We start from the raw sequence: 24,343 nt of genomic DNA on the forward strand, positions 1-24,343 counted from the left end.
ATCCACCAGTAGGTTATTGGTGCGTTAAGCGTTCCTCGAACCCTGGTCCTCACCCTTTATCAACCTTCCCACAGGACAAGTTGCCACCAATTGATGGAGACAGGAACTCAAGATTTTTTCATACTTCAGTTAAGGAGAATAGGGCAAGGCTAAGAATAGCTTTCTTAACAGTCAAGAATGGATTATTTCCAATCTCTCTTCTCTTCTTCTAACCCCACTCCTTTTGAGTTTTGGTTCTCAGATTTCCCGAGTAGAGTCACTGAGGACATGAATAGAGTTTTATTAAAGTTGGTTTCCAAGGAGGAAATAAAAGAAGCAATGTTTTCCATCAAGCCGGCAAGTGCCCCAGGTCCTGATGGGATGTCAGCTCTCTTTTTTCAAACTTACTGGGAAACTGTGGGAGAGCAAGTAATCAAAGAGGTGAAAGGTTTTTCTGAGGAGGGTACTCTTCCAGAGGAATGGAACTATACACACTTATGTCTGTTGCCAAAAATTCCGCATCCTTCCTTGATGAAGGATCTCCGACCGATCAGTCTGTGTTCGGTGCTATACAAAGTCATATCCAAAATCATGGTAAAAAGGCTTCAACCTTTGGTGACGATCATAGTGTTAGAAATGCAAACGGCATTTGTACCTGATATGTTGATATCAGACAATATTTTGGTAGCGCATGAGATTGTCCACAGTCTGCACACAATTTCGGGGATGTCTACTGGTTTCATGGCAAACAAGACTGACATGTCCAAAGCATATGATCGACTGGAATGGGGTTATATTCGTTCTCTATTGTTGGCAATGGGTTTTAGTTCCAAATGGGTGAATTTGGTAATGATCTGTATTTCTTCAGTGGCTTTCTCAGTTCTCATTAATGACCAACCTCATGGGATGATCAAACCACAAAGGGGAGTAAGACAAGGGGATCCGTTATCACCCTTCTTATTTGTTCTGTGCACTGAGGGGTTAACTCATCTCCTTAATAGAGCTTAAAGTGAAGGTACAATATCGGGTATTCAATTTCTTGAGAATGGTCCAGCTATATATCATCTTTTGTTTGTGGATAATAGCCTCTTTATGTGTAAAGCTTCAGTTGAACAAACTGAGACTCTTTTAGCAATACTAAAAAGGTATGGCAAGGTCACAGGACAAGAGTTAAATCCGTCTAAGTCTGCTATCACGTTTGGTTCGAGAGTCTCAGAAGAGGTGAAACACGAGATCCAGATTAAAATGGGTATTCATATTGAAGGTGGAGCGGGTAAGTACCTAGGACTCCCTGAATGTTTTAGTGGTTCGAAGGTGGAAATGTTGAGCTATATTAAAGATAGACTCAACGCAAAGGTCTCTAGTTGGCATGCGAAAACATTGTCTCTAGGTGGAAAAGAAGTCATGATTAAATCAGTGGCAATGGCGATGCCGGTGTTCGCAATGTCATGCTTCAAGCTGCCTAAATCTACATGCACTAATCTGTCTAGCACAATCGCAAACTACTGGTGGAGTTCATGTGAATATTAAAAGAAAATTCATTGGATTAGCTGGGAGAAGTTATGTTTATCCAAAGATTTAGGAGGCATGGGGTTTAAAGATATCAGACTTTTCAATCAAGCTCTGTTAGCCAAACAGGCCTGGAGACTGTTGCAGGAACCTAACTGTATGTTCTCAAAGCTGATAAAATCAAGGTATTACCCCAATTCTTCCCTTTTTAGAAGTGGGTTGAGGTACCAGACCTTCATTTGGATGGAGAAGCATCATCTTTGGTAGGGAATTGTTAATCAAAGGAATGATGAAGAGAGTTGGTAATGGGGCGTCACTGAAAGTATGGATGGACCCATGGATTGAGGATGATGTCATGAGACCTCCGTGGATTAAAAATTCTATCATTGATATTAACCTCAAGGTAGGGGACCTTATTGACTTTGGGCATAGAGACTGGGATTTACAAAAGCTACACTATCATTTCTTGCCTATTGATATCGTCAAAATCAGGATAAAGAAACCAGTGGTAGACAGAGAGGATTTTTTAGTATGGAAATTCAATAAGAGTGGAGCCTTTTCGGTAAAGTCTGCATATTGGCTTGCTTGTCAAATTAACAATCAGAGGAGTATACAAGAAGCTGACATGCAACCATCGATCAACATTCTCAAAGCACAAGTCTGGAAACTGCAAACTGATCCAAAGCTAAAAGTCTTTCTGTGGAAAGTTTTAAGTGGAGCCTTACCGGTAATGTCCAAACTGAATCGCAGAGGACTCAGACTTGGTGAGAGATGTCAAGCGTGTGGTCAAGATGGAGAATCAGTAAATCATGTTTTATTTGAATGCAGTATGGCAAGACAAGTGTGGGCATTATCAGATTATCCATCTCCTGAAAATGGGTTTGATAAAGGATCTGTTTATTCAAACATGCATCATTTACTGGTAAACAGAGATAATATTCATTGGCCAACTCAATTGAGAAAGAGTTTCCCATGGATCATCTGGAGAATTTGGAAGAACATGAATGCCCTGTTTTTTTAAGGTAAACGCTTTCTGTTGTCGATATCTGTTCAAAAAATCAAAGACGATGTCGAGGAATGATTTACAGCTCAAAGATTGGATCCAAATGGAGAAGAAATAATTCGAGAAAGCCCAAGACCTTTGGAAACCAGTAATGATGGGAGCAATAATGGGGAGAGAAGTGGAGTTAGAGGTGAAAAGTGGAAACCACCTGATATGTCATGGTTTAAATGTAATGTTGGGGTATCATGGTCTCGAAGGAATCAAATGGGAGGTGGGGCGTGGGTGTTGAGGAATGAGAAAGGCGAGGTGATTTTACATAGCCGTAGAGCCTTTTCTAACACCACAAGCAAAGAACAGATCAACTTTGTAGTTGTCATTTGGGCGGTGGAAAGTATGATCGAGCACAGATGTGTAAACATTGTGTTTGCTATTGAAGACACTTTGTTAGTCAATTGTGTTCTTCGACCAAAAGCTTGGCCATCTTTCTGTTATGAAATAGGAGAGTGACGAAGGAAGTTGGAGTTTTTTGTGCAGTGGGGATTAGAAGTGGAAAGTTCAACAACTAACAGATGAGCTTTTCTCATCGCTCAAAGCGTCACAAGTGAGTGCAGACTGCAGTCCTATGTAGCAGCTATTTATCCTAGATGGTTGCAGCAGGTTTTTGAAGATGAGAGAGTTTCATCCTCTCTATAGTTGGTAAAGTTTGGAGTCCCTTTTTGTTGGTATAGGTTTTATCCGCTAATTGACAGGTCATGTTTGTACAAGTGATGCTGCCCAGGTTAGTTTTAGTAGGGAAGGACAGTCGGAATTTTTTGAAAAGTTGTAGTCTGCATTGCAGGTTGTAATTTCTTGGTTTTAACACCACATATATATATATAATCCAGATGACCAAAAAAAAAAAAAAAAATGTTCAACTCCGTGAATGTGAATAAGCGTCGAACACCTTTCAACGAATATGTAGCTATTTTCCCAAGACAATATCCATCATCATGCTAAACAATTTGACCATTTAAACGATTATGGTTCTTTTCACTATCATGACTATAGTAAACATTGTTTTTTTTCAGAAAGTACCGAAGCTGAAACAGAGAAATCGTTCATATTGATTCTGAAAACAATTTACAGAATATTTTAATTAGAGAAAACTTGAATAATTTTGTCAAACTTAAACAAATAAAAGCAGGAATCTGACGTGATTATTTAAAATAAATAAAATATTAATTGTTTAACGTGATCATGCATGGATGATAAGAAAGATAACGCAATCTGAATAATTAATCGAAGGTAGAGAGTGATAATTTCTATAGTAAATCTTTTTGAAGAGACCTTTAAGATAGTTTTATTTGGGCTTAGTTTAGTGCCTTTATTAGTTTATTTGTTGGGTGAAAGTAAAATTGAACTAATTGATTATTTTAACCAAAAAAAAACAAAAAAAAAATCCGACCTGCCGGAATCGAACCAGCGACCTAAAGATTTGCTGTCACAGACTACAGTCTTCCGCTCTACCAACTGAGCTAAGGTCGGATGTTGCACAAGCTTTGCCTTCAATCATTTATTAACACAAAATTTCAAAACTCAGAATTAAGCACACTGCAAAGAATTGACAATATTGACTTTTCTCATTGGTTTGGTTCTCTCATCGTTCACATTTCATTTAGCTTCAACTTCTACATGATGGCCACTTCCTGATTCAACTAATCGGTTCGGGTGAGCGGCAAGACTACAATGCTCTCTTTCTAACTCCATCCAAATTGTTATGTTTGAAGAAATTGAACAAAAAATTTACCTGCTTATATTCGGATTTGTTATGTTTTACAAATCTACACATTTTGATATTCTATAAATAATTTGTTTTACATACTGTTTATATATTCTATTAAACGCTGTTAAGGATGTGACTTCTTCTCTTGATCTTCACCTTGAGCCCACCAGCCATATGAGCCGTTAAAAGAGGAACAAAAACAGGCCGGTCTTTGTTAACCGGCACAATCTCAAACCGACTCAAAACAGAACCAACGACGTATTTCATCTGCATGAACGCCATCTCTTTCCCTACACAAACCCTCGGACCGGCTTGAAAAACCGGAAATTTGTAAGGACTCACGGGTTTCAAAACCGGTTGTGTACTCCCTGTTTCATAATCAAACCACCGGTTCGGTTTAAACTCTTCCGAATCCTTCCCCCACAGCGTCTCCATCCTCCCCATACCGTATGGGAAATAAGTCACTTTGTCTCCTTTCTTGAGACGTGTCCCGTCAGGCAAAACGTCGTCGTTTGCAGCATGCTTAGAGTCCCACGAAACTGGAGGGTAAAGCCTCATGGCTTCACACAGACACGTCTTTGTGTAGTTCATCTCTTTCAAATCCTCAAACCCTAACCCTAAACTCACCAACGGGTCCACTTCTTCTAAAATCTTCCTCTCCACGTCATCGTTCTCAGTCAATAACCAAAACAGCCACGTCATAGCTGCTGACGTCGTATCTCTTCCCGCCATGATAAAACTAATAACCATGTCCCTCACTGCTTCGCCGTCATGGCCGGCGGCTAGAAACCTCGACAGAAGATCTTGCTTCGCTTCTTCTCCGGTTCCGATCTCAAGACTCTTCTTCTTAGCTCTGACAATTTGAGAGACCAACACGTGTACGGTCTTGATCGCTTCTTTCAACCTCCTCTCGCTTCCCACGTTTAACACACGCTTCACTTTCCAAACAGCGTAAACCGGCTCCGTGGCACGGCGAGCACTAATCTCCGCCGCCGTGTCAAAAGCCTCCACGAGTGGATTCACGGCTCGGGTCAGATCCAAACAATCCGGATCCCAACCCAACGAGACTTTACAAACAACGTCAAAAGCAAAACGTTTCAAAACATCTTGCAAGTCCACGGTCGTCCCAACATCAGCAGCCGCGGATAGCACTGGGACGAGACGGTTCTCCACTTCATCTTTAAGAACCTCAAAAGCGAAACTCCTAAGCGAGCGAGTCGAGAACTCGTGGCTAGCGAGTTTACGCTGCGAGCTCCACGAGTGACCGTCGACGTTGAAAATGCCTCCGCCGAGGAGATCACCAAGAAGATCAGTAAACGGTTTACCTTTAGGGAAGTTGAAGAAGTTTGTTTTGAGAATGTATTCAACGTTCTCGGGGTTTGCTGTGACGATGGTGCGACGGTTGCCGAGGAGAGGAACTAAGATGGTTTGAGACGGAGAGATACGGAGAAGTTCAGTGTACCATTGGAGAAGGCGAAGACGGTTCTTGTTGAAGGAGAGTATGGAGCCAATGAGTGGATACGATGGTGGTCCATAAGTGGTGGTTTCTTGAGCTTTTTTAGTTGGAGATGAAGATAAATAGAAGATTATGATTATAATAATAAACGCTAGTATCATAAAACTTAGAAGAAATGCCATATTTGTGTACGTGTTCTTATTTCCTTTGTTGTTGTTGGAGATAATTTGTGAATGGGAGATTTTAAAGTGTATGTGTGTGGGTGTGTGTGCTCTTGGTGGGTATTGCGTGTGTGAAATTGTGTGTATATAGGACGGGATAGGGGGCGGGTCCGACCAATCGGTCTCAAAAGATATCACGTTTATAATTTTTTATTTCTTATGTTAATACTTTGATCGACATGACACGGCATTATGTGTACAGGTATACGTTATTAATAAACTTACTTTTTGTCCTCACTATACAACTTCTTATGAAAATATCAATATTTTATAAACTAAAACAAGATATACGATATTTTAAATCTGTACTTTACTATATTTTTGGGGGTTTCTTTTACTTCTAGATTTCTTTTATCATTGGGTAGCGTATCTCTATCCATAGCCGCATTTGTTTTCTGAATCCGACGTGTTGCAAACGCTTGAGAGACGCAGAGGTCAGAAAAGCTCATCAGCATCAGTACGTGGCATATTCTCCGTCAAAACCACGATGGAAAGTAGAAACCATGCATGACGCCAGGAAAACAGACTATATTAAGTAAACTATATATTCTACTGCATATTTTATTAACATTTATACATATGTTCTTTAAATGGTTAACAAATACTCAAATGATGAAACATCTAAACAAATAACTAACAGCTGTTTCTAGGTTAATAATATTAAATTGGAATTGAGATTGCAAAAGATAGATCCAAAACATGATATACATTAGCTCCTGTTTACCTTTGTACATTATGTGTTATCCTATTATAGAGACTTTATCAGAACCGGAGCATACTTTGATAAAATGTGTCGGGGGGTTAAGTATAAATCTCTAGCTGAAATGGAAAAAAAAAAGAAAGTAGGGATATATATTGAAAAAAGGAAAACAAATTCTGGCACGAGATTGATTGGGAGACAGACAAAACCGTTCCCACTTGAGAAAGAGAACTACAGTATTCATTTTGTGCACGTGCTTCTTTAGACATAATCAGCAAAGTCAGTTATTTTTTCTTTTCTTCTTCTGTATATACGATCTTGAGGTAAAAGAAGGTATGAAATTGATTATAAGCCACTCACGTACGTTGTCGTTGTGGATACCGTCTTCTCTTGCTTCGTTGCTCGTGCATGTTTGTGCACTAACTCATGATGGATATGAACAGAAACAACGGCGCCGTTCTATGAATTCTATGAGCCAAGACGATTTGATTGACTAAAAAAAAGACTTTTGAAAAGAAATAGCCGTTTTTTTTTTTCATTTCAATAATTCTTATCAACTTCACCGTCCAATTTTAAAAGAGATTTTTATTTTTATTTTTCTTTAATGAAATTTAAATTATACAGAGTAATATTTTCTCCAGATGTATTCAAAATTTATGTGTGTTTTTTTTTCTAATATATATATATATATATATACAAGACGTTGTTGTTGTAACGTATACAACATTTTTTTTCTTCTTGTTCTTGATTAGCATGATATTTATATTAAAGAAATTGTTAGAAAATCCGGTATCTTTTTAAAAAAATATTTAATATATCATTTTTTACACAAAAAAGAGTATTTTTCAAAACTTCTTAAAATGATGTATTAACCTGCTAGAATTATGATTACTTTGGTACAACATTGACAGTAACACAAATAAAATAGAAACTCATGATATTATACTTTTCAAAAATATAAGAGAAAAATTTACATATTAAAATACATATATGACATCTAATTATTATTTTTTTAACCCTCATCTTAATTTATATACTCTGTATGAATATTCATATATCTAAGAAACTTATATTTTATAGAACTGAGAAATTAAGAAATCGTTTTTGAGCTGTCGACCTTCATTTGCTTATAGAATCTTTGAACCTATAATAGTTTTTGAGAAATAAAATAATTTATCTCATAATATCAAATAGCTCATAAACAAATAAGAAAATCACAATACACAAAATAATATACATTATATATTATATATATATAAAAACTTGAATAAAAAGCAAATAATAAACACTTATACTTTGATATTATAACAATGATTTTTATTTTCATATGTATATTTACCAGATCATTTTTGCCAAGATGGAATGGAGTATAATTTATCGATTTTTCTATTAATAAAATATTTTAATATGTTTTGTAGTTTTTTAGTTTTCTCTCATAATTATTTAAAATATGTAGAATGATAAACAAATTACGTTAAAAACTAAATCTAGACTTATCTTGACAAAAAAAATAATCAACAAAATATACAAAACAACATATTTAGAAGGTCCTTATTTAAAATATTTTTGTATCATGAATTATTTGTAGCTTTACTTATACTTATTATATTTTAATAATATTTATTTTTGTATTATTTTATAATATAGATATGTATATGTATATTTCTATTATGTAGATCTGTGATTTACTCATTTTTTATGCTTTCCTTTATCAAGAAAATAATTGAAACTATTAAATATGTGTTAAAATCTCATCAATTAATTAATTTTGACAGGAAAGTGAAATTCAAATCCTTTTCTGAATTAATGTATATTAACAAAAAAAGTTTCTTATAATATTAGGCTAATAATTTAAGTAATTTTTAATGTATTCTTATTAATATATAAACAGATTTTTATATATTATCTTGTTTAAAAATATTTATAGTAAAATTATAATTAAAATATGTCAATATTTTATGGATACAATTGACATGTCACAATTCTGTTAATGAAGAGATTGGTGTTAAATTCTTCAAAGAGAAACTTGTGAGTTACTTTGATTTGATTTGAACTGTACGAACTTATGCCATATATATGTGTTGTTGTTAAAATTGTTGTATTTTACTGTAGATGATGAGAGATGGTGAAAAAGTTCAAGAGCATGAGTGAGGGCTCTACGAACAAACTATATATTGTGAGTGCTTGAAGATCCGTGCATGCATGAAGAGCTGAGCTGCTGTGAGTACATTCTTTATTTCCTTGATTTGTTCTCTTTTCCGAGTGTTGAAAACTCTACTATAGCTAGATTGACCAACCATACCATATCGTGTTTGCTTGTATGGTTTTGTGATATAAATAAAAGTTGTGTCATGTGTGTGTGTGTATTGCAGTCTGAATCTAGAAAGAAATGTATTGCTTGAATTCCAATGGAACTAATTGACATAGCTAGTGAAGGTTCCTGCACTCAAACCACGTCCAAAAAGTAATCGTACGTCCCACTAGAGTAAGCAAGCATCTCCTACAAAGAAGACATTAAGTTAAAGATAACTTCGCCCATGCATATATAAAAACTTGCTTGAGATTCTCAAGCACAAAACCTCTCACGCTTACAAATAAATAAGGGTAAGAATACTGAGACTTGGTGATTATTTGGAAAACATTTGATCCCGGGGCCATACTCTCTACAGAAAACCTGCTGGCCTATAATAACACACCTAAATCAAACCAAAGTCTATATATATAACAATTCACCTCCAAACAAAACTACACTGTTCCAGAAACCATGATCTCCGGTTGGTGATGAGCAAACAGAACAAACTAACTATGACTTTGACACACCATCTGGCGCCCACGTTCCTGTAACATCTCCAACTAAAACCGGGCTATATATTCAGCAAAGGATATAATTTCCTCTCTTAGAGCCTTAGGTGATTTTACGAAGATGCAGGAAGAACAAAGTAATAATCTGACGATCCAGTAGTCGTGTTAGAACAATGTAAGAAGTTCTTTCAATATAAAAGGTCTACTAAATGTCACGAGGTCCAAAGCTTAGTCAGTGTACAGAACAGTGATTCAGATGGTTGAAAGAACGTACTATTCGAGGAAAAATGTATGTTCACTTTGATAGAAAGTCTTAGAAGGCTTAACGTAGCAATAGACTCCTCACATATGACTTCATCTATGACTGATTTTTGAGACTTTTAGATTTTTAAAGCTTATTAGACACGCTGTTCAGGCATATGAGCCAAGAGGCTAAGTCTTATCTATTCTGTTTGTTTAGTTACGGTGATCAGAATTCAACTGCAGAAGGCTCCTTGCCTCCTTCACAAGGATTGTACACAGATATCATTTTAAATCTACGCATATCAAATCTAATATATAAACAGTGTAATAGAAGTCGGCCGAGTGATAAAAAGACTAGAAAAGAAATATTACATAGTTATCCATTTCCAAGGTCGGCTGCTAATTTTTGTGTGGATAAAGATAAGTACGACTTCGACAAATGGAGATTTATTATTCATTCCTCTCTATATTATTTTTAATCATTTGCCTATCGCTTTTACGACCAACACCCAAATTGATCCCCGCTACTCCATTCACGTGTCATAAATCTAACGGCTGAGATATTGAGTCTACCTCGAAGGAGTAGGGTACATACAGTCACAGGCTACTACTCTTTACACTCTTGTCACTAACCACCAAATACAATTTTTTATAACAAATCACAATGAAACCCATTTTGTTTCAAAATAACCCCAAATCTTTATAACAAAATCGAAAATTTGGGGATATTTTTGATAAATTTAAAACATATGGGGATTTATTCATAAGATTTAAAGACAACAGGGCTTTTGAATTTGTCTCTCTGTTTCGAGATCTCTACGATGGTGTCCATTTCAATCTCTCTTTGTTCAGTGAAAAGATCATAAACAGCTAATTATAGAATACTTCTTCTGGCGGAAAACATAAAGAGAGGATTTTTTTGATCTTATTGAGTTACCGGAGGATAAAGACGGTACCTTTTTCACTGATTTGACTTACCGGAGATAAAGATGGCGGCTGTGCCGGAGATTAAGATAATGAGAAGCGAGAGTTTGGGGCATCGGAGTGACGTGTCGAGCCCGGAAGCTAAGCTAGGGATGCGTGTGGAAGATCTCTGGGATGAGCAGAAACCACAGCTGAGCCCTAACGAGAAGCTCAACGCTTGCTTCGAGAGTATCCCTGTCTCTGCTTTCCCTCTCTCTTCTGATTCTCAAGGTATATGAGGATTTTTTTTGGATGATGTGTGTGTTTGATTTTGATCATGAGCTGATCTTTTGTTTGAATTGATAAGTAGTGTTGGGTTTTGAGGATTGATCATGTTCATGTACGGGATATGGGATGTTGATGGTTGTTGACTCATTCATCTTATGGAAGATTTGGAAATTGATTGCTGATTTTAATATGCTTATTAATGAGTTCCAACCCAGCTTGTTGGATACTCGAATCAGTTCAATTTAAGGAATCAGAACTAGTTCTTGATTGTTACAGTTTCTAGGTCCTATTCTTCTGCTGTACCTATCAAAAGATAAAGACTTGTTGTCCTGCTAATATTTCTTTGTGGGTTCTCTCTATTTAGACATCGAGATTAAATCAGATACAAGTTTGGCTGAAGCTGTTCAGACACTATCGAAATTCAAGGTCTTGAGCGCGCCTGTTGTAGATGTTGATGCCCCTGAAGACGCCAGTTGGATTGATCGCTACATCGGTATTGTAGAGTTTCCAGGCATTGTTGTCTGGCTTTTGCATCAGGTAACTCTCCTTCCCTTTTAAACTTGGCCTTTTTTTTTTATTTTTTATCATTCTTATGAAGAATATGTGAGAAGCGACCTATTATGTTCATGTCTTTGCTTTTCTTGTTTACTTTAAAAAAAACAACAGTTGGAGCCTCCATCACCAAGGAGCCCTGCCGTTGCAGCTTCAAATGGATTTTCTCATGATTTCACCACCGATGTTCTAGATAATGAAGATTCAGCCATAACTTCTGGAAACTTCTTTGAGGTCCTTACTTCTTCAGAGCTATACAAGAATACCAAGGTGAGGCTTGTATCTTTATTAAGGGTATAGAACCTTTTTCCCCCGGATTACGGCTTCTGAATTGCATTGAATATTCTCTCTTTAACAGGTTCGAGATATCTCTGGAACATTCCGATGGGCACCGTTTCTAGCTCTGCAGAAGGAGAACTCCTTTCTAACCATGCTATTGCTTCTTTCTAAATACAAAATGAAGAGCATCCCCGTGGTTGATTTAGGTGTAGCAAAGATCGAGAACATAATCACACAATCAGGAGTTATCCATATGCTGGCAGAATGTGCAGGGCTTCACTGGTTTGAGGATTGGGGAATCAAAACTCTCTCTGAAGTTGGTCTTCCCATTATGTCAAAGGATCATATCATAAAGGTACTCAGTGTGTAATCTTACTCATATCACCCTTGAGTTCTTCTTCTAACAAATCATCATTTTCTATTTCAGATATATGAGGACGAACCAGTTCTTCAGGCGTTCAAGCTGATGAGGAGAAAAAGAATCGGAGGCATACCTGTCGTTGAAAGGAAAAGTGAGAAGCCAGTAGGTAACATAAGCCTTAGAGATGTTCACTTTCTCCTCACTGCACCAGAGATCTACCATGACTACAGGTTAGTACCTCATAAATCCTTGTAATATATATCAAGTTTTGCCGCATTGTCAATCTTTAATGCTTTCTACTGATGTTTTTAGGTCAATCACAACAAAGAACTTCTTGGTAGCTGTTAGAGAGCATCTGGAGAAACAAGGGGATACATCAGCTCCTATAATGAGCGGTGTGATCGCTTGCACTAAGAACCACACACTAAAGGAACTGATTTTGATGTTAGATGTCGAAAAGATCCATAGGATATATGTGGTGGATGATTCTGGTAACCTCGAAGGACTCATCACTCTCAGAGACATCATCGCAAGACTTGTCCATGAGCCATCTGGCTATTTTGGGGATTTCTTTGACGGCGTTATACCTCTTCCCCAAAACTACCGAGTTTGACAAAACTGTGTCTTTCTTGTGTAAATTGTCCTTGTTCTTTCCTAATGCTTCTGTCTGTTTGTGGCAAAGTTCTTGGATTTGTGTTATAAACTTTCAAACAGAAATAATAGAAGAAGAAAGAGCCGGTCTTTGAGTGAATACGTCTGATAAAATACAGTAATCTTAAGATTCTAATATTTGGTCCTAGAATTGGGACAATTAGGTCTCTGGTTGGAGTAAGTGTTCTTCAAACTTAATCATGATCTGATCCATCTCCGGTTGATGCTTCCTAACCTGAATTTTTTTTTTGTTTCGGAAAGATTTAGATACCAAAACCAGATATCCCATTACAATCATTGTATAGAAAAGTCATGAGATGATAATTCAAGAGGCTTTAGTTACTTTGATGTTGGCCAGGGATAAGAGCTTGTGAGAGGCTACATAAATAACATCCGAGTCATTTGGTGTCTTTTCCACAAAATAGATGACCTCGCTAACACCAGACTGCAAGAAAGAAAGCTACGATGAAAAGTCCATTTGACAGTGATGATGATCTACTTGCATTCAATCCAAATCGTATGAAGAACATACCTGTATAATAACTTTTGCACATTCATTGCAAGGGAACATGGTCACATAAAGCTTCTGCAAGACATTAGAGGAAGCAAAAACAAACTTAAAATAAACCATCGCACACAAATATGTCGGAACAGAAACCTCAGCAGAATATTCGATATAAAAAACGAACCTGGCCAGCTGCAGATGCATGGTTTGTGTTTAGTATGGCATTAACTTCAGCATGACAAACATACCTACAAATTCAGAATCATAAACATCATAGCTTAGCAATGAGCCAAAACGGATGAGTCCTGTAACATCTCACCGTATTTTACAGATTCCTAAATGAATGTGTGCACAATACTCAGCAAAACAAGAAGTTAAAGGTTTAGCTGTATTTTGCATCATCATTGAGATTAGTACATACGGATACTTCGTCTCCAATGGGTTCCCAGTTTTCGATTTCTGCGAAATTGGCATATTACCCACACTTGTAGTTTTACTGACTACTTTTGAACATAATCAACTTCAGTAAATTTTTCCACGATGAATGTTAATACCTTGGCCCAAGGAAGTCTGTCATCAGAGCAGCCTCTTGGAAAACCATTATAGCCAATCCCTAGATTAAAATGAAAGCTTTTTTTCAATTCATTGTTGTAACAACACAAAACCACAATGTTCAAAAGAGATCAAAAGGACAAGTTTAATCCCTTATCTTACCAAGAATTATACCATCTTGGCTCACCAAACACGCACCAACCTGCCTGTTAGGATCCTTTGATCGTTCTGCTGATAGGAATGCAATCGCCATGAAATAATCATCCCATGATAAGTACCTTTTTTTTTGTCACACCAATCAAAACCAAATTACTTACTAACATTTAAAAAAAAAAAAAAAATCAAAAGCAATTTGTGATTTTTTTCTTTCTGAAAGTTGGAAACTTTCGCTATGGGAACAACGAAATCAGAACAAAAAACCGAAGAAATTAATGAAATTGAGACGAACCCTTTTCGTTTCAGAGGACTGAAAGGATCTTGAGATAGGATTCTTCTGGAAATTGCGGTGATTTCCGTGGAACAACTACTAACTCTTCGGGATTTGGGGTTTTTAGGGTTTGGTGAAAAGGCGCGAAAGGCAAGAGCTGAAATCAAAGCACCGAGAACTGCAGAGGTAGAGACGAGTGCAAGATCCCGAGAGTTCATTGGACCTCTCTTATCGTGAAAAATCTTGGCTTTTTTTTTTTGTTGGGATCTTTCTCTTTATCTGTTTCACTCTTATCAACGGAACTAATGTCGCGGGAAACTAGAGACTGAAAAATCCCCTCCCCCGCCAATCCGGTTCAGGTTGGTTTATCGGTACCATATAAACCTGTCAGTTTTATGGTTCGGTTGATAACCTGATTGGTTTAGTGAAGAAAATCAACAAAATTAAAGATTTTGTCGTTAATAGATTTTAGTTCATTTGAAAGAAAAAAAAAAGTGTTACTAGATCATTGTTTTTTTTCTTTGTTATAATTATAGTATTCATTTATCTAATTAGTATATGTGTTATTAATGTAAGTTAGCGGTAAGTTTATTTTTGTATTTAAAAATGGAAATATTTTACTGAATCGCTAAATAAAAAATGTGTTTAACCTCACACATTGGCTATAATATTTACACCAATACTCAAATTATACTCATAAATTATCAAATTGTGATATTAACAACATTATATCATACATCAAAATTAGTCAAACAAATTTTAAAGTTAAACATTTACTACCAAATAATACTATATTTCAGTTGTTATTTAAAAATATATTATTTCGTGTTGTAGCACAAATTAGTACGTAATAAATGATATAAATGAGTCTGTTCGTTAGAGGGGAGCTTGGTGGTCATTAGGCTACCTTTTCTCTTAACAGAAAGGAGGGTGGTCTGGTGTGGCCTAAGCCTCTGTACAGGGCTAAACACGTTTCGAGCGAGATGAGGATTCAGGAAAGTGCTTGTGAGACTACGGTGGTTGATGGGACTAGTGATTCTAAGTTGTACTCGGAGGTGGAGGTTCCTCAACATGCTGGGGAGGGTAAGGATATGCTGATTTTGGATTTTGAGGAAGATACTGACGATTTGCTTGAAGATGGTGAGTATCCGGAGGGTGATATTTCAGGGAATGCGGTTTCTGGTCCGGATATGAGTGATGAGGCTTTGGCGGGCAATGGTGTTGAGGATGCGGATGGTCATAAGCAAGGTATCTCTCTCTCTTCTACACCACTTGAGTTGGCTATGGGTGATGTTAGTAGTGTTATGGGTGCTGTTGATTTAGGAAAGAAACGTGCTCATGTTAAAAAAGGGGTTAATGGTTCTAGGAGAGTTGCATTGTCATTGGCTTCACCAGGTAAACACTTACTTGCTAAGGCTTTATCTAAACCTGCAGGTGATGGTAACAAGCTGAAGGTGTTGGGGAAACAGGGGAACAATACTATGAATGGTAAGCCACCTGGTGGTGGTCGTCAAGTCAAGAAAGGGATGGTGGCTCTCCCGAAACTACCGGCTCAAACGTGAAGGTCTTAAGCTGGAACTGTCAGGGCATAGGGGCTGATATGACAAAGGAGTACTTGGGAGATTTGTGGAAGACGCATCGACCATACATTTTATTTTTATCAGAGACAAAAAAATAATTTTCTTATTTACAAAAATTTCAGAATAAATTTGGTTATAATCAGTTGTATACTGTTGAACCCTGTGTGGCTAGTGGAGGTCTAGCTATTTTCTATATGGATGAAATAAAACTCTCAATTTTATATGCTAGTGATCGTATTATTGATGTTCAAGCTTTTATTGGGCAACAATTATTTTTTTTTGTCTTTTGTTTATGGTGATCTTATTCCCCAACATCGGGGCCAGGTATGGGATAAATTAATTGATATCGGTTCTTTCCGAATTGATCCTTGGTTTATGATAGGTGATTTTAATGAACTTGTTGGAAACCATGAAAAAAAGGGTGGTGCTTTGAGACCAGCTTCATCCTTTGTGCCTTTTCAATCTATGCTCCGGCGTTGTGGCATGTTAGAATTTCCTTGTTATGGCAAACATTTATCGTGGAGAGGTATTCACTGCAATAATCAGGTGGTTGTTTAGATCGTGCATTAGGCAACGAAGATTGGCATTGTCTTTTCCCACAATCAAAGGTAGATTATTTGAATATGATTGGTTCCGATCATTCTCCAACCCTTGCGGTGTGCCTGAAGTCAGTAATGCGACGGCATAGGCAGTTTCGTTTTGATAAGCGTTGGCTAGGGAAGGATGGACTAACTGGGGCGGTGGAATCAAGGTGGAATTGCACAAAAAAATTTTGGACACCGGTTTTTGTGGATAAGTTAAAGAATTGTAGGAATTTAATTTCATGGTGGCGAAAGAATAATGTTGGCTCTGGTCCTTCGCTCATATCTTCCCTAAAGGCGGCTTTGCAGGAGGCGAAGATGGATGATACAATTTCTCAGGAGGAGATACGGAGCATTGAGATGAAATTAAAAGAGGCTTATCGTGATGAAAAATTGTATTGGCAGCAGAAAAGTATGAAATTTTGGCTACGAGTTGGCGACAAAAATACTAAATATTTTTATGCCTCGACTAAGCAGAGGCGGGTAAGGAATAAGATTATCGGTTTATTCGGCCCTGATAATGTTTGGGATGAGTCGATAACGGGTTTAGAGAACATTGCATCCAAATATTTTAAGGATCTCTTTACAAAGTCGGATACCAGGAGTATGTCAGAGGTGATCCAGGAGCTTTCCCCACTAATTACAGATAGTATGAATAGGTCCCTAACTAGGGAAGTCTCTGAATCGAAAGTTCGTAAAGCTCTGTTTGCTATGCACCCAGAGAAGACACCAGGTCCTGATGGTATGACGGCCTTGTTTTTCCAGCGGTTTTGACCGTCGATAAAGGGGGATTTGGTGGCTTTGGTTAAAGAGTTTTTCCGAACGGGTTGTTTTGATCCTCGTTTAAATGAGACTAATATTTGCCTCATTCCAAAAAAAATGAGAGACCTCAGCGTATGGCGGAGTTTAGACTTATTAGTCTATGCAATGTGAGCTATAAGATTATCTCTAAAGTCTTGTGCTTCCGGCTGAAGCGTTTTTTGCCTTCTTTTAATTCAGAGACTCAATCGGCCTTTGTTTCTGACCGCTTAATCACAGATAATATTCTTGTTGCCCAGAAGATGTTTTACAGGTTGAATACCAATCAACGGTGTAAAACAGATTTTTTGGCCTTCAAGACGGATATGAGTAAAGGTATGATCGGGTTGAATGGGATTTTTTGGAAGATGTAATGATTAAGTAAAATTTTGACATGAAATAGATTTCTTCGATTATGTAGTGTGTTTCTTCTGTCTCGTATAAAGTCCTTCTTAATGGTGAGCCTCAGGGCTTAATTATACCATAGAGGGGTCTACGACAAGGGGACCCTCTTTCACCGTATTTGTTTATACTCTGTACAGAGGTGTTAATTGCCAATATAAAAAAGGCGGAACAGGAGAATAAGATTATTGGAATCAAGCTAGCTCGGGATTGTCCTACTATCACACATTTGTTGTTTGCTGATGATAGTCTGTTTTTTTGTAAAGCAAAGGTGACTGAATGTAGTACGGTTATGGCAATAATAGGGAATTATGGAAAAGTTTCGGGGCAAGAGGTTAATCTCGAGAAGTCCTCTATTATGTTTGGTAAGCAAGTCCCGTCTGAAATAAGAACTCAGTTAAAAACAGTCATTGGTATCTCTAAAGAAGGCGGCATGGGTTCTTACTTGGGTATCCCTGAAAACCTTCAGGGCTCAAAAATTAAGGTTTTCAGTTATGTGCATGATCGGCTGGATGATCTTGTAAATGGTTGGTCTGCAAAATATTTATCAAAAGGTGGTAAGGAAGTCATGATCAAATCAGTTGCTTTGGCTCTCCCAACTCATGTTATGTCATATTATAAACTACCGCAAGAGCTGACGTCTAAATTAACCAGTGTTATTGCACGGTTTTGGTGGAAGTTCTAATGATAAGGCACGTGGTTTGCATTGGATCGCTTGGGATAAATTGTGTAAGGACAAGTGTGAGGGTGGTCTCGGTTTCCGTGCTCTTAAGCAATTTAATGATGTGATGTTAGCTAAGCAGTATTGGTGGTTAATTCAATATCCGAGATCTCTCATGGCTCGGGTAATGCGAGGTAGATATTTTTGGAATAAACATCCCCTATTGGCCAAAAAACCATATTCTCCTTCGTTTTCTTGGAGGAGTATTTATTCAACGAAAGTGTTGGTGGAACAAGGGGCACGATCGATGATAGGCTCTGGTTGCAATATTTCGGTATGGCGAGATCCCTGGATTCCAGATATTCAACCACGACCAGCTAATGGTAGAGGGAAAGAGTTACATCCTAACTTAATGGTCAACCACCTGATTAATCCAATCACGAAGGAATGGCTTGCCTATATTAGAGGAGTTCATGGATCCCGAGGATATTCAGCTTATTCAGCGTATGGCCATCAGTAAATCTGTTCAACCGGATAGGTTGATTTGGCATTATATTAAAATCAGGGAAATACTCGGTCAAGTCAGGGTATCGGCTTGCAAGACAGTTAATTACGAAAGTTGAGTATGGGCCGGCGTTTTCGGCCCTTAGGGCCCACGTTTGGAAACTTGAAGTTCTCCCAAAGATTCAACATTTTTTTGGCAGATCGCTTCTGGTACTCTTCCTGTGTTGGAACGACTTGCTCATCGAGGAGTTCGGTGTGAATCCTTTTGTAAACGCTGTGATTCTGAGATTGAAACTATAAATCATACTCTTTTTGAGTGTCCTCGCTCGCGTAGGATATGGGATCTATCCTCGGTTTCGTTAATTTTCGGTGGTTTTCCTTATGGCTCGGTCTACCCGAATTTAGATTTTATTTTCTGGAGGGCGTCATCCCAGTCCGGTGTCTCGGATAAATGTTACAGATTACCTTGGATTTTATGGTCAATTTGGAAGGATAAGAATACAAAAGTATTTCAGGGTTTAGAGGCAGAGCCAATCGATATTATTGATCAGGCAGCGAATGATAAACTGTTATGGGAGGAAGCCACGGCTTTTCTGCGGGAGTATTGGTTCCTTCGTCAACTAGGGAAGTCTAAGAACCTTCTTCCCGTTGTTTGGTTAATGGCTCCTGGAAGGCTTCAGACATTTTTACGGGCTTGGGTTGGTGGTATTGTAATAGTGCGATACGACATTACTTTTGGGAGCACGATGTCAGAGAAAAAGTCCTTCACCCCTACACTCGGAGTTACATGCTTTGATTTGGTCTATAGAATCTCCACTGGCGGCTGGTGTTGACTGTCAATCTTATGAGACGGACTGTGCAGAGTTAGTGGCGATAGTGCAATCTACAGATGAATGGCCCGCCTATTCCAATCTGTTGGACGATTTCAGCCTTCTCAAATCTTCCTTCCTATCCTTCACTCTTACCAGGATACCACGTCGTTAAACGAGAGGGCAGATTGTCTTGCTCGTTCTTCAAGATCTTTACCTTCAGAACTTTCATTTGTAAATTCTTACCCTCCGGTTTGGGCAACCAACCGTGGAGTTATTTTTTAAATATTAATGTTTGGTTGACAAAAAAAAATAAGTCTGTTCGTTTCGTTACGGCAGCCCAGATATTGTTGCTCGTTTGGTTGCCGCAGGTACTTGCGGCAAGAGGCTGCGACAAACGATGCTTCTGATTTTGGACGTCGATTAGATACGGTGATTAAAAAAGTTGCGTTTGCCGCATCTCCTACCACTGCCGCAGCCGACTGCGTCAACGAAACAAACACGTAATACAAAATGGATAATTAAGGGGAAAAACAGATAAAAGAGGGAAACTAATTAAGTTTGAAAAATAACAGTTAACTAGAATAGATGTATACATGAAACTATGAAACATAAGAAACAAATTCATAGTGTGTACGTAAAAATAAAACTAATAATTATATAAAACATATAAGCATTACATTTTTTTTTTAATTGTTTTTTGAACAAACAAGTCATCTTTTCATTTAATTAGACAAAGTAAGCAGGACTACAAAGGTTGAGAGTTTTCAAAGACAAGGTTTGATAATAAACATAAACTTAAAGATAGATAAGTCGACAATCATGGCCAAAAGGTGTTGAAGATCTAAAGCATCAAATCGCAAGCTAACTCAAGGTGCAGCGACGCCACATTCAATGACAAGGTGGAGATGTGGTAGATGGTCTGTATCAAGATGACATTGGGACGTTGAGAGGGTTTCCATAGCCGATAAACACAATGGCTTGATTGGTTCATTGACAAGGAGGAGGGTGTTTGAAGGATAAAGGGTGGGCATGACTTTCTTGAGTAAGTTTTGGTAACCACACTACTTTGAGCTATGGTCATAATGCCGATATTCTTCAGACTTTGCCAAGGGAGAACATAATTCCTAGCTTTTGTGATTTGTAGATGACAATATTCAGGGCAAAAGGAAGATATGTAGAAAATAGTAGGAAAGCTTCGGTAATCTCCTCTCCTTGGAGAGAAGTTCATAATGCCGATTTTCTTGTTACTTCCAGTTTCAGAACAACTATTGCAAGGTATTAATTGGGATAGTTAATGGCGCAGCTGAAACAGATAATGACGACTTAGGAGGAACTGGTAACCATCTCTCATTAGAGAAGAAGTCATAATGCCGGTCATTATCAGTCTTTGGCGGTTAGAGGTAGGGATCCTTAACAAAACTAATGGTAGGGTTCTCAAATAAATTTTGCAATAGCAGAGCAACGATGAGGGATCATGTTTCAATTGCAGTATTTGGACAATTGAAAACATAGATCGATAACAAGGTATGCTATGGGAGAACAATTGAAGATTTGAAACAGACCTGGATTTGTGAAGAGCATAGTTTGGATCTCGGGGGCTTGTCAAGATTTTGCACAGCTCCGTCGTCAACACAGAGGTTCTGTCCAACTGCGACCAAACAAGCTGCTTGGTGAGGGGATCCAGATCCGAGGAGCAGAGAGATGATGGGATTGACTTCAAGGGAGGCATGTAACAAAGACAATACACAAGGTATTGAAGGTATTTCGAAGTCTCAGATTTGGCGTTGAGAGGCTGGTAACTCGTGAGAATCACCTCAATGGGAGGAACCACCAGAAGAGACGGAGGGAAGGGGAGAGGATGAAGCTAAAACATGGCCGAATTCGATGGGCGTGGATTTGATGAACCTCCAATGCATTTACCGTCAAAATAGAAAAAACTAAGATTAGGTAGAAAAAGAAAACACGGGTGTGATAGAGCAATTTTCCATCAACACCAATCTGAGTCAACGCCGCCGGGGATGAGACATTGGAGAGCGGCCAGAGAAAACTCTAATCGATAGTTCTATATATATATATATCAATTCTACAATAAATCTATCAACTACTAAATCACCGTAAATAAATTGATTTGAAAAACTGTTACTGTATATGAGAATAATTTGATTTAATTACTAAAATATTTGTACTAAGCACATAGTGAGCTAGTTAGCTTTTGGAATCCATTAACCCACGTGCATCCCCAATTATTACACAACCCACATCCACATTTTCATATCCCTATAAAGAAAAGAAAAAAAAGGATTAATAATCACAAAGTTATTAGTTACAAAATAACATAACAAAATGAGATAGATGATGAAAAAGTGAAAAGGGTTTCTTCAAAAAGCCTCTCATGCCTCATCCGTTATATCCCATCTCCGATCTGTCTTTTCTTCAACGGAGATTTTTCTCTACACCTTAACTATATAATTTTTCTTTCTATTTATATCGTCGATTTACTAAACTACCCTCCACTATTTTCACTTTACAATTGCTCCTATGTTAAAAATAAAAATAAAGTTGCAACTCGAATTTGCACGTTAAAACAACATTTACCACGATATAAGTATAATTAAATCTTACTTTTTTTACCAAATTTTAAAACTTAACTGATTGGTATACAATCAAATCATTTCGTCATATCATATGGAACAACACTTGACATAATGGCGGTACGGTGGTCGTTTGTTAGTGGATTATCGAGAGAGGTTTGGTCGATATATAAAACCCATTTATCAAATAACCTAACAGATTAGAAGAACAAAGGGGGGCATGAGCGTAAATTACAAATAGGTAAATAAATATATATATGTGCACAGACAGACACACGAAGCAGCTTACATATAAAGTGATTGGTAATTGCCACCCCCACACTTATTGAGAAGTGCAGCCTTTTTAGCCTAAAAAAACAAACAAGAATACAAAAATGGCTGAACAACAACAACAAGATCATCACAAAGAGCTTCAGCTTTTGCCTTCTCCACCGTCGACGGAATCTTCTGTGGTAAGGAAACAACGACAACAACTTCTCACATCCGACCACCACCACCAACACAACCGTTCCTCATCCATGATCCACCACGATCTTGACCTTAAACTCTCCATCAGCCTCAGCTCGATCACAACCGCGGAGGACGAGCATCCAAGCGGTGGTGGTGGTGGTGTGGAGGCGCTGAAGTGGCAGGCGGCAGAGCAGATAAGGCTGGCGGCGATAGAGAAGGCTTACGCCGAGAGGGTTAGAGAATTGACTCGCCGTGAGATGGAGATGGCTCAGTCTGAGTTTGCTCGTGCAAGGTAAATTACTGCTAGCTATCTCCACATTCAAGTAATTATAATTTCGGTTTGATTCGGTCTTGTTAACGGCTTTGGATTGTGAACAGGGTGATGTGGCAGAAGGCGAGGGAGGAGGTGGAGAGAGCTGAGAGGTTGAAGGAGAGATCAATGACCAAGATTGATACGACGGCTTGCTTGGAGATCACTTGCCACTCTTGCAGGCAAAGGTTTAGGCCTTAAATTTTTTTTTTAAGTACTTTATTTGTTTCTCTTAATTATATGTTTATTATAAATGGAAATTTGAGAGAGATGTATTAAACTTTCATTAGTTTGAGAAAATAATCTAAAATACATTCTTTTGCTTTACATTTTTATTTTATTTTTGTGGTTAATTAATTTAGTTTGATTTCGTTTTCGAGTTTGGTAATATTAAGTCTTTTTTATATATATATTTTTTTACTTGAAATCGAAGGAAAACAAATGATATGCTCAGATAAGACATGATTTATGTCTCCAGCTTACTTTACTTCCTCTTCTTTGCCAACATAAAAAGAACACAACATTCTAATTGTTTTTACTTTTTATGAATTAATAATCACATACTTATATTAAAAACCATCTTTAATTCGGAATGATGAACTAAGAATTTAGATTAGTTACGGACTTATGGTGTCAACATTAGCTATGTCAATTCTGCAACGATCAGCTGATATGCTATATATACTATATATCGAGTGTAACTGTGTAATTCTAACTATGGCATAAATTAACCGACGCAGATCACTGTGATCAGTTAGTTAATATAATTATTAAACGCTTGATTTATAAGTAACAAGAGATAGAGTGAATAATAATTACTGATAGTAACATACTAAAATTCGTAGTGTGAAAAATAGAATATAATGGACGATTTGCATGATTCATTGATTTGGATATAATTGGCTGACGACCCGGCCATATGATTCATTTTATTTGTTGTAACTTACTAACTTGTAATCATATTTGAAAATGTTCGTTCAGTGGAGATTGTTGATTATCCTGAAAATAAGTAATCAAACGCACACGTAAAGACATATGCATGGAGATGATGGGTATAATTATTGCATTACGATGCTCATTTTATCTACTTTAATTTCTTAGGTCGATTTAAATACTGCATGTGTATAATATTATTGTGTTTGTGCGTACGTACGTACATTAACAGAAACTATAAAACTAATTAGCTTATTTATAGTGTCCTGTTTTTATTGACTAACATTTAATCTTCGTGGAAATGTAAAAGATCTGGATTAATCCAGATGTATAAGTATTTAGTAGTGAGAAAGTTCGAGATTATGTTACCGTAAATTCAGATGTAGTTTTTTTTCTTTGTGTTATGTAATCATTGGATCTTTATAGTTCAATGTTTATGTTAACTGTAAGAAAAATGAAACACAATACAATAAAATAAAATGAAACAGTACTACACGATAAAAATAGTATCCAAGAAAAGATAAGATA

At 37.3% G+C, this 24,343-nt stretch overlaps 4 protein-coding genes, 1 non-coding gene and 1 pseudogene across 8 annotated transcripts; 3 read left to right on the forward strand and 3 right to left on the reverse strand.

Annotated features, from left to right (window-relative positions):
• Positions 1 to 3,929: 3,929 nt before the first annotated feature.
• Positions 3,930 to 4,015, reverse strand: TRNAY-GUA (transfer RNA tyrosine (anticodon GUA)). The gene is given in 2 exon segments: positions 3,930 to 3,965; positions 3,979 to 4,015. It is a non-coding gene; the product is annotated as a tRNA-Tyr (tRNA).
• A 245-nt stretch (positions 4,016 to 4,260) lies between these two features.
• On the reverse strand, positions 4,261 to 5,998 carry LOC104780667 (cytochrome P450 94B3 pseudogene; annotated as a pseudogene). The gene has a single exon (XR_015596892.1). The product of XR_015596892.1 is annotated as a cytochrome P450 94B3 pseudogene (transcript).
• A 4,301-nt stretch (positions 5,999 to 10,299) lies between these two features.
• LOC104780668 (SNF1-related protein kinase regulatory subunit gamma-1) lies at positions 10,300 to 12,809 on the forward strand. Its single transcript, XM_087510391.1, has 6 exons — positions 10,300 to 10,869; positions 11,231 to 11,403; positions 11,533 to 11,688; positions 11,777 to 12,052; positions 12,125 to 12,288; positions 12,371 to 12,809. Exons 1-6 carry the CDS (start codon positions 10,665 to 10,667, stop codon positions 12,669 to 12,671), a joined length of 1,275 nt encoding a protein of 424 aa, XP_087366517.1. The 5' UTR covers positions 10,300 to 10,664; the 3' UTR covers positions 12,672 to 12,809.
• Positions 12,729 to 14,542, reverse strand: LOC104780669 (uncharacterized). Of its 3 annotated transcripts, none has more exons than XM_010505192.3 (8): positions 14,215 to 14,542; positions 13,929 to 14,044; positions 13,769 to 13,827; positions 13,636 to 13,673; positions 13,399 to 13,462; positions 13,242 to 13,295; positions 13,053 to 13,154; positions 12,729 to 12,944 (listed from the first exon to the last, which is right to left on the reverse strand). In XM_010505192.3, exons 1-8 carry the CDS (start codon positions 14,409 to 14,411, stop codon positions 12,870 to 12,872), a joined length of 705 nt encoding a protein of 234 aa, XP_010503494.2. In that variant the 5' UTR covers positions 14,412 to 14,542; the 3' UTR covers positions 12,729 to 12,869. The 3 variants fall into 3 exon arrangements, with proteins under 3 accessions (XP_010503494.2, XP_087366518.1, XP_087366519.1); XM_087510392.1 differs by having other exon boundaries at positions 13,534 to 13,673; positions 14,215 to 14,481; XM_087510393.1 differs by lacking the exon at positions 13,636 to 13,673 and having other exon boundaries at positions 14,215 to 14,456.
• A 1,905-nt stretch (positions 14,543 to 16,447) lies between these two features.
• Positions 16,448 to 18,239, forward strand: LOC147945998 (uncharacterized). Its single transcript, XM_087509448.1, has 3 exons — positions 16,448 to 17,096; positions 17,354 to 17,488; positions 17,695 to 18,239. The coding sequence occupies exons 1-3, from the start codon at positions 16,448 to 16,450 to the stop codon at positions 18,237 to 18,239; spliced, it is 1,329 nt and encodes a 442-aa protein (XP_087365574.1).
• Positions 18,240 to 22,401: 4,162 nt separating this feature from the next.
• Positions 22,402 to 23,211, forward strand: LOC104780670 (uncharacterized). The gene is made up of 2 exons (XM_010505193.3): positions 22,402 to 22,864; positions 22,951 to 23,211. The coding sequence occupies exons 1-2, from the start codon at positions 22,497 to 22,499 to the stop codon at positions 23,081 to 23,083; spliced, it is 501 nt and encodes a 166-aa protein (XP_010503495.2). The 5' UTR covers positions 22,402 to 22,496; the 3' UTR covers positions 23,084 to 23,211.
• The last annotated feature ends 1,132 nt before the right edge of the window (positions 23,212 to 24,343 follow it).

The sequence above is a fragment of the Camelina sativa genome, chromosome 4 (genome assembly GCF_030686135.1).
Source record: "Camelina sativa cultivar CO46 ecotype springtype chromosome 4, ASM3068613v1".
Classification (NCBI taxonomy): Eukaryota; Viridiplantae; Streptophyta; class Magnoliopsida; order Brassicales; family Brassicaceae; genus Camelina; species Camelina sativa.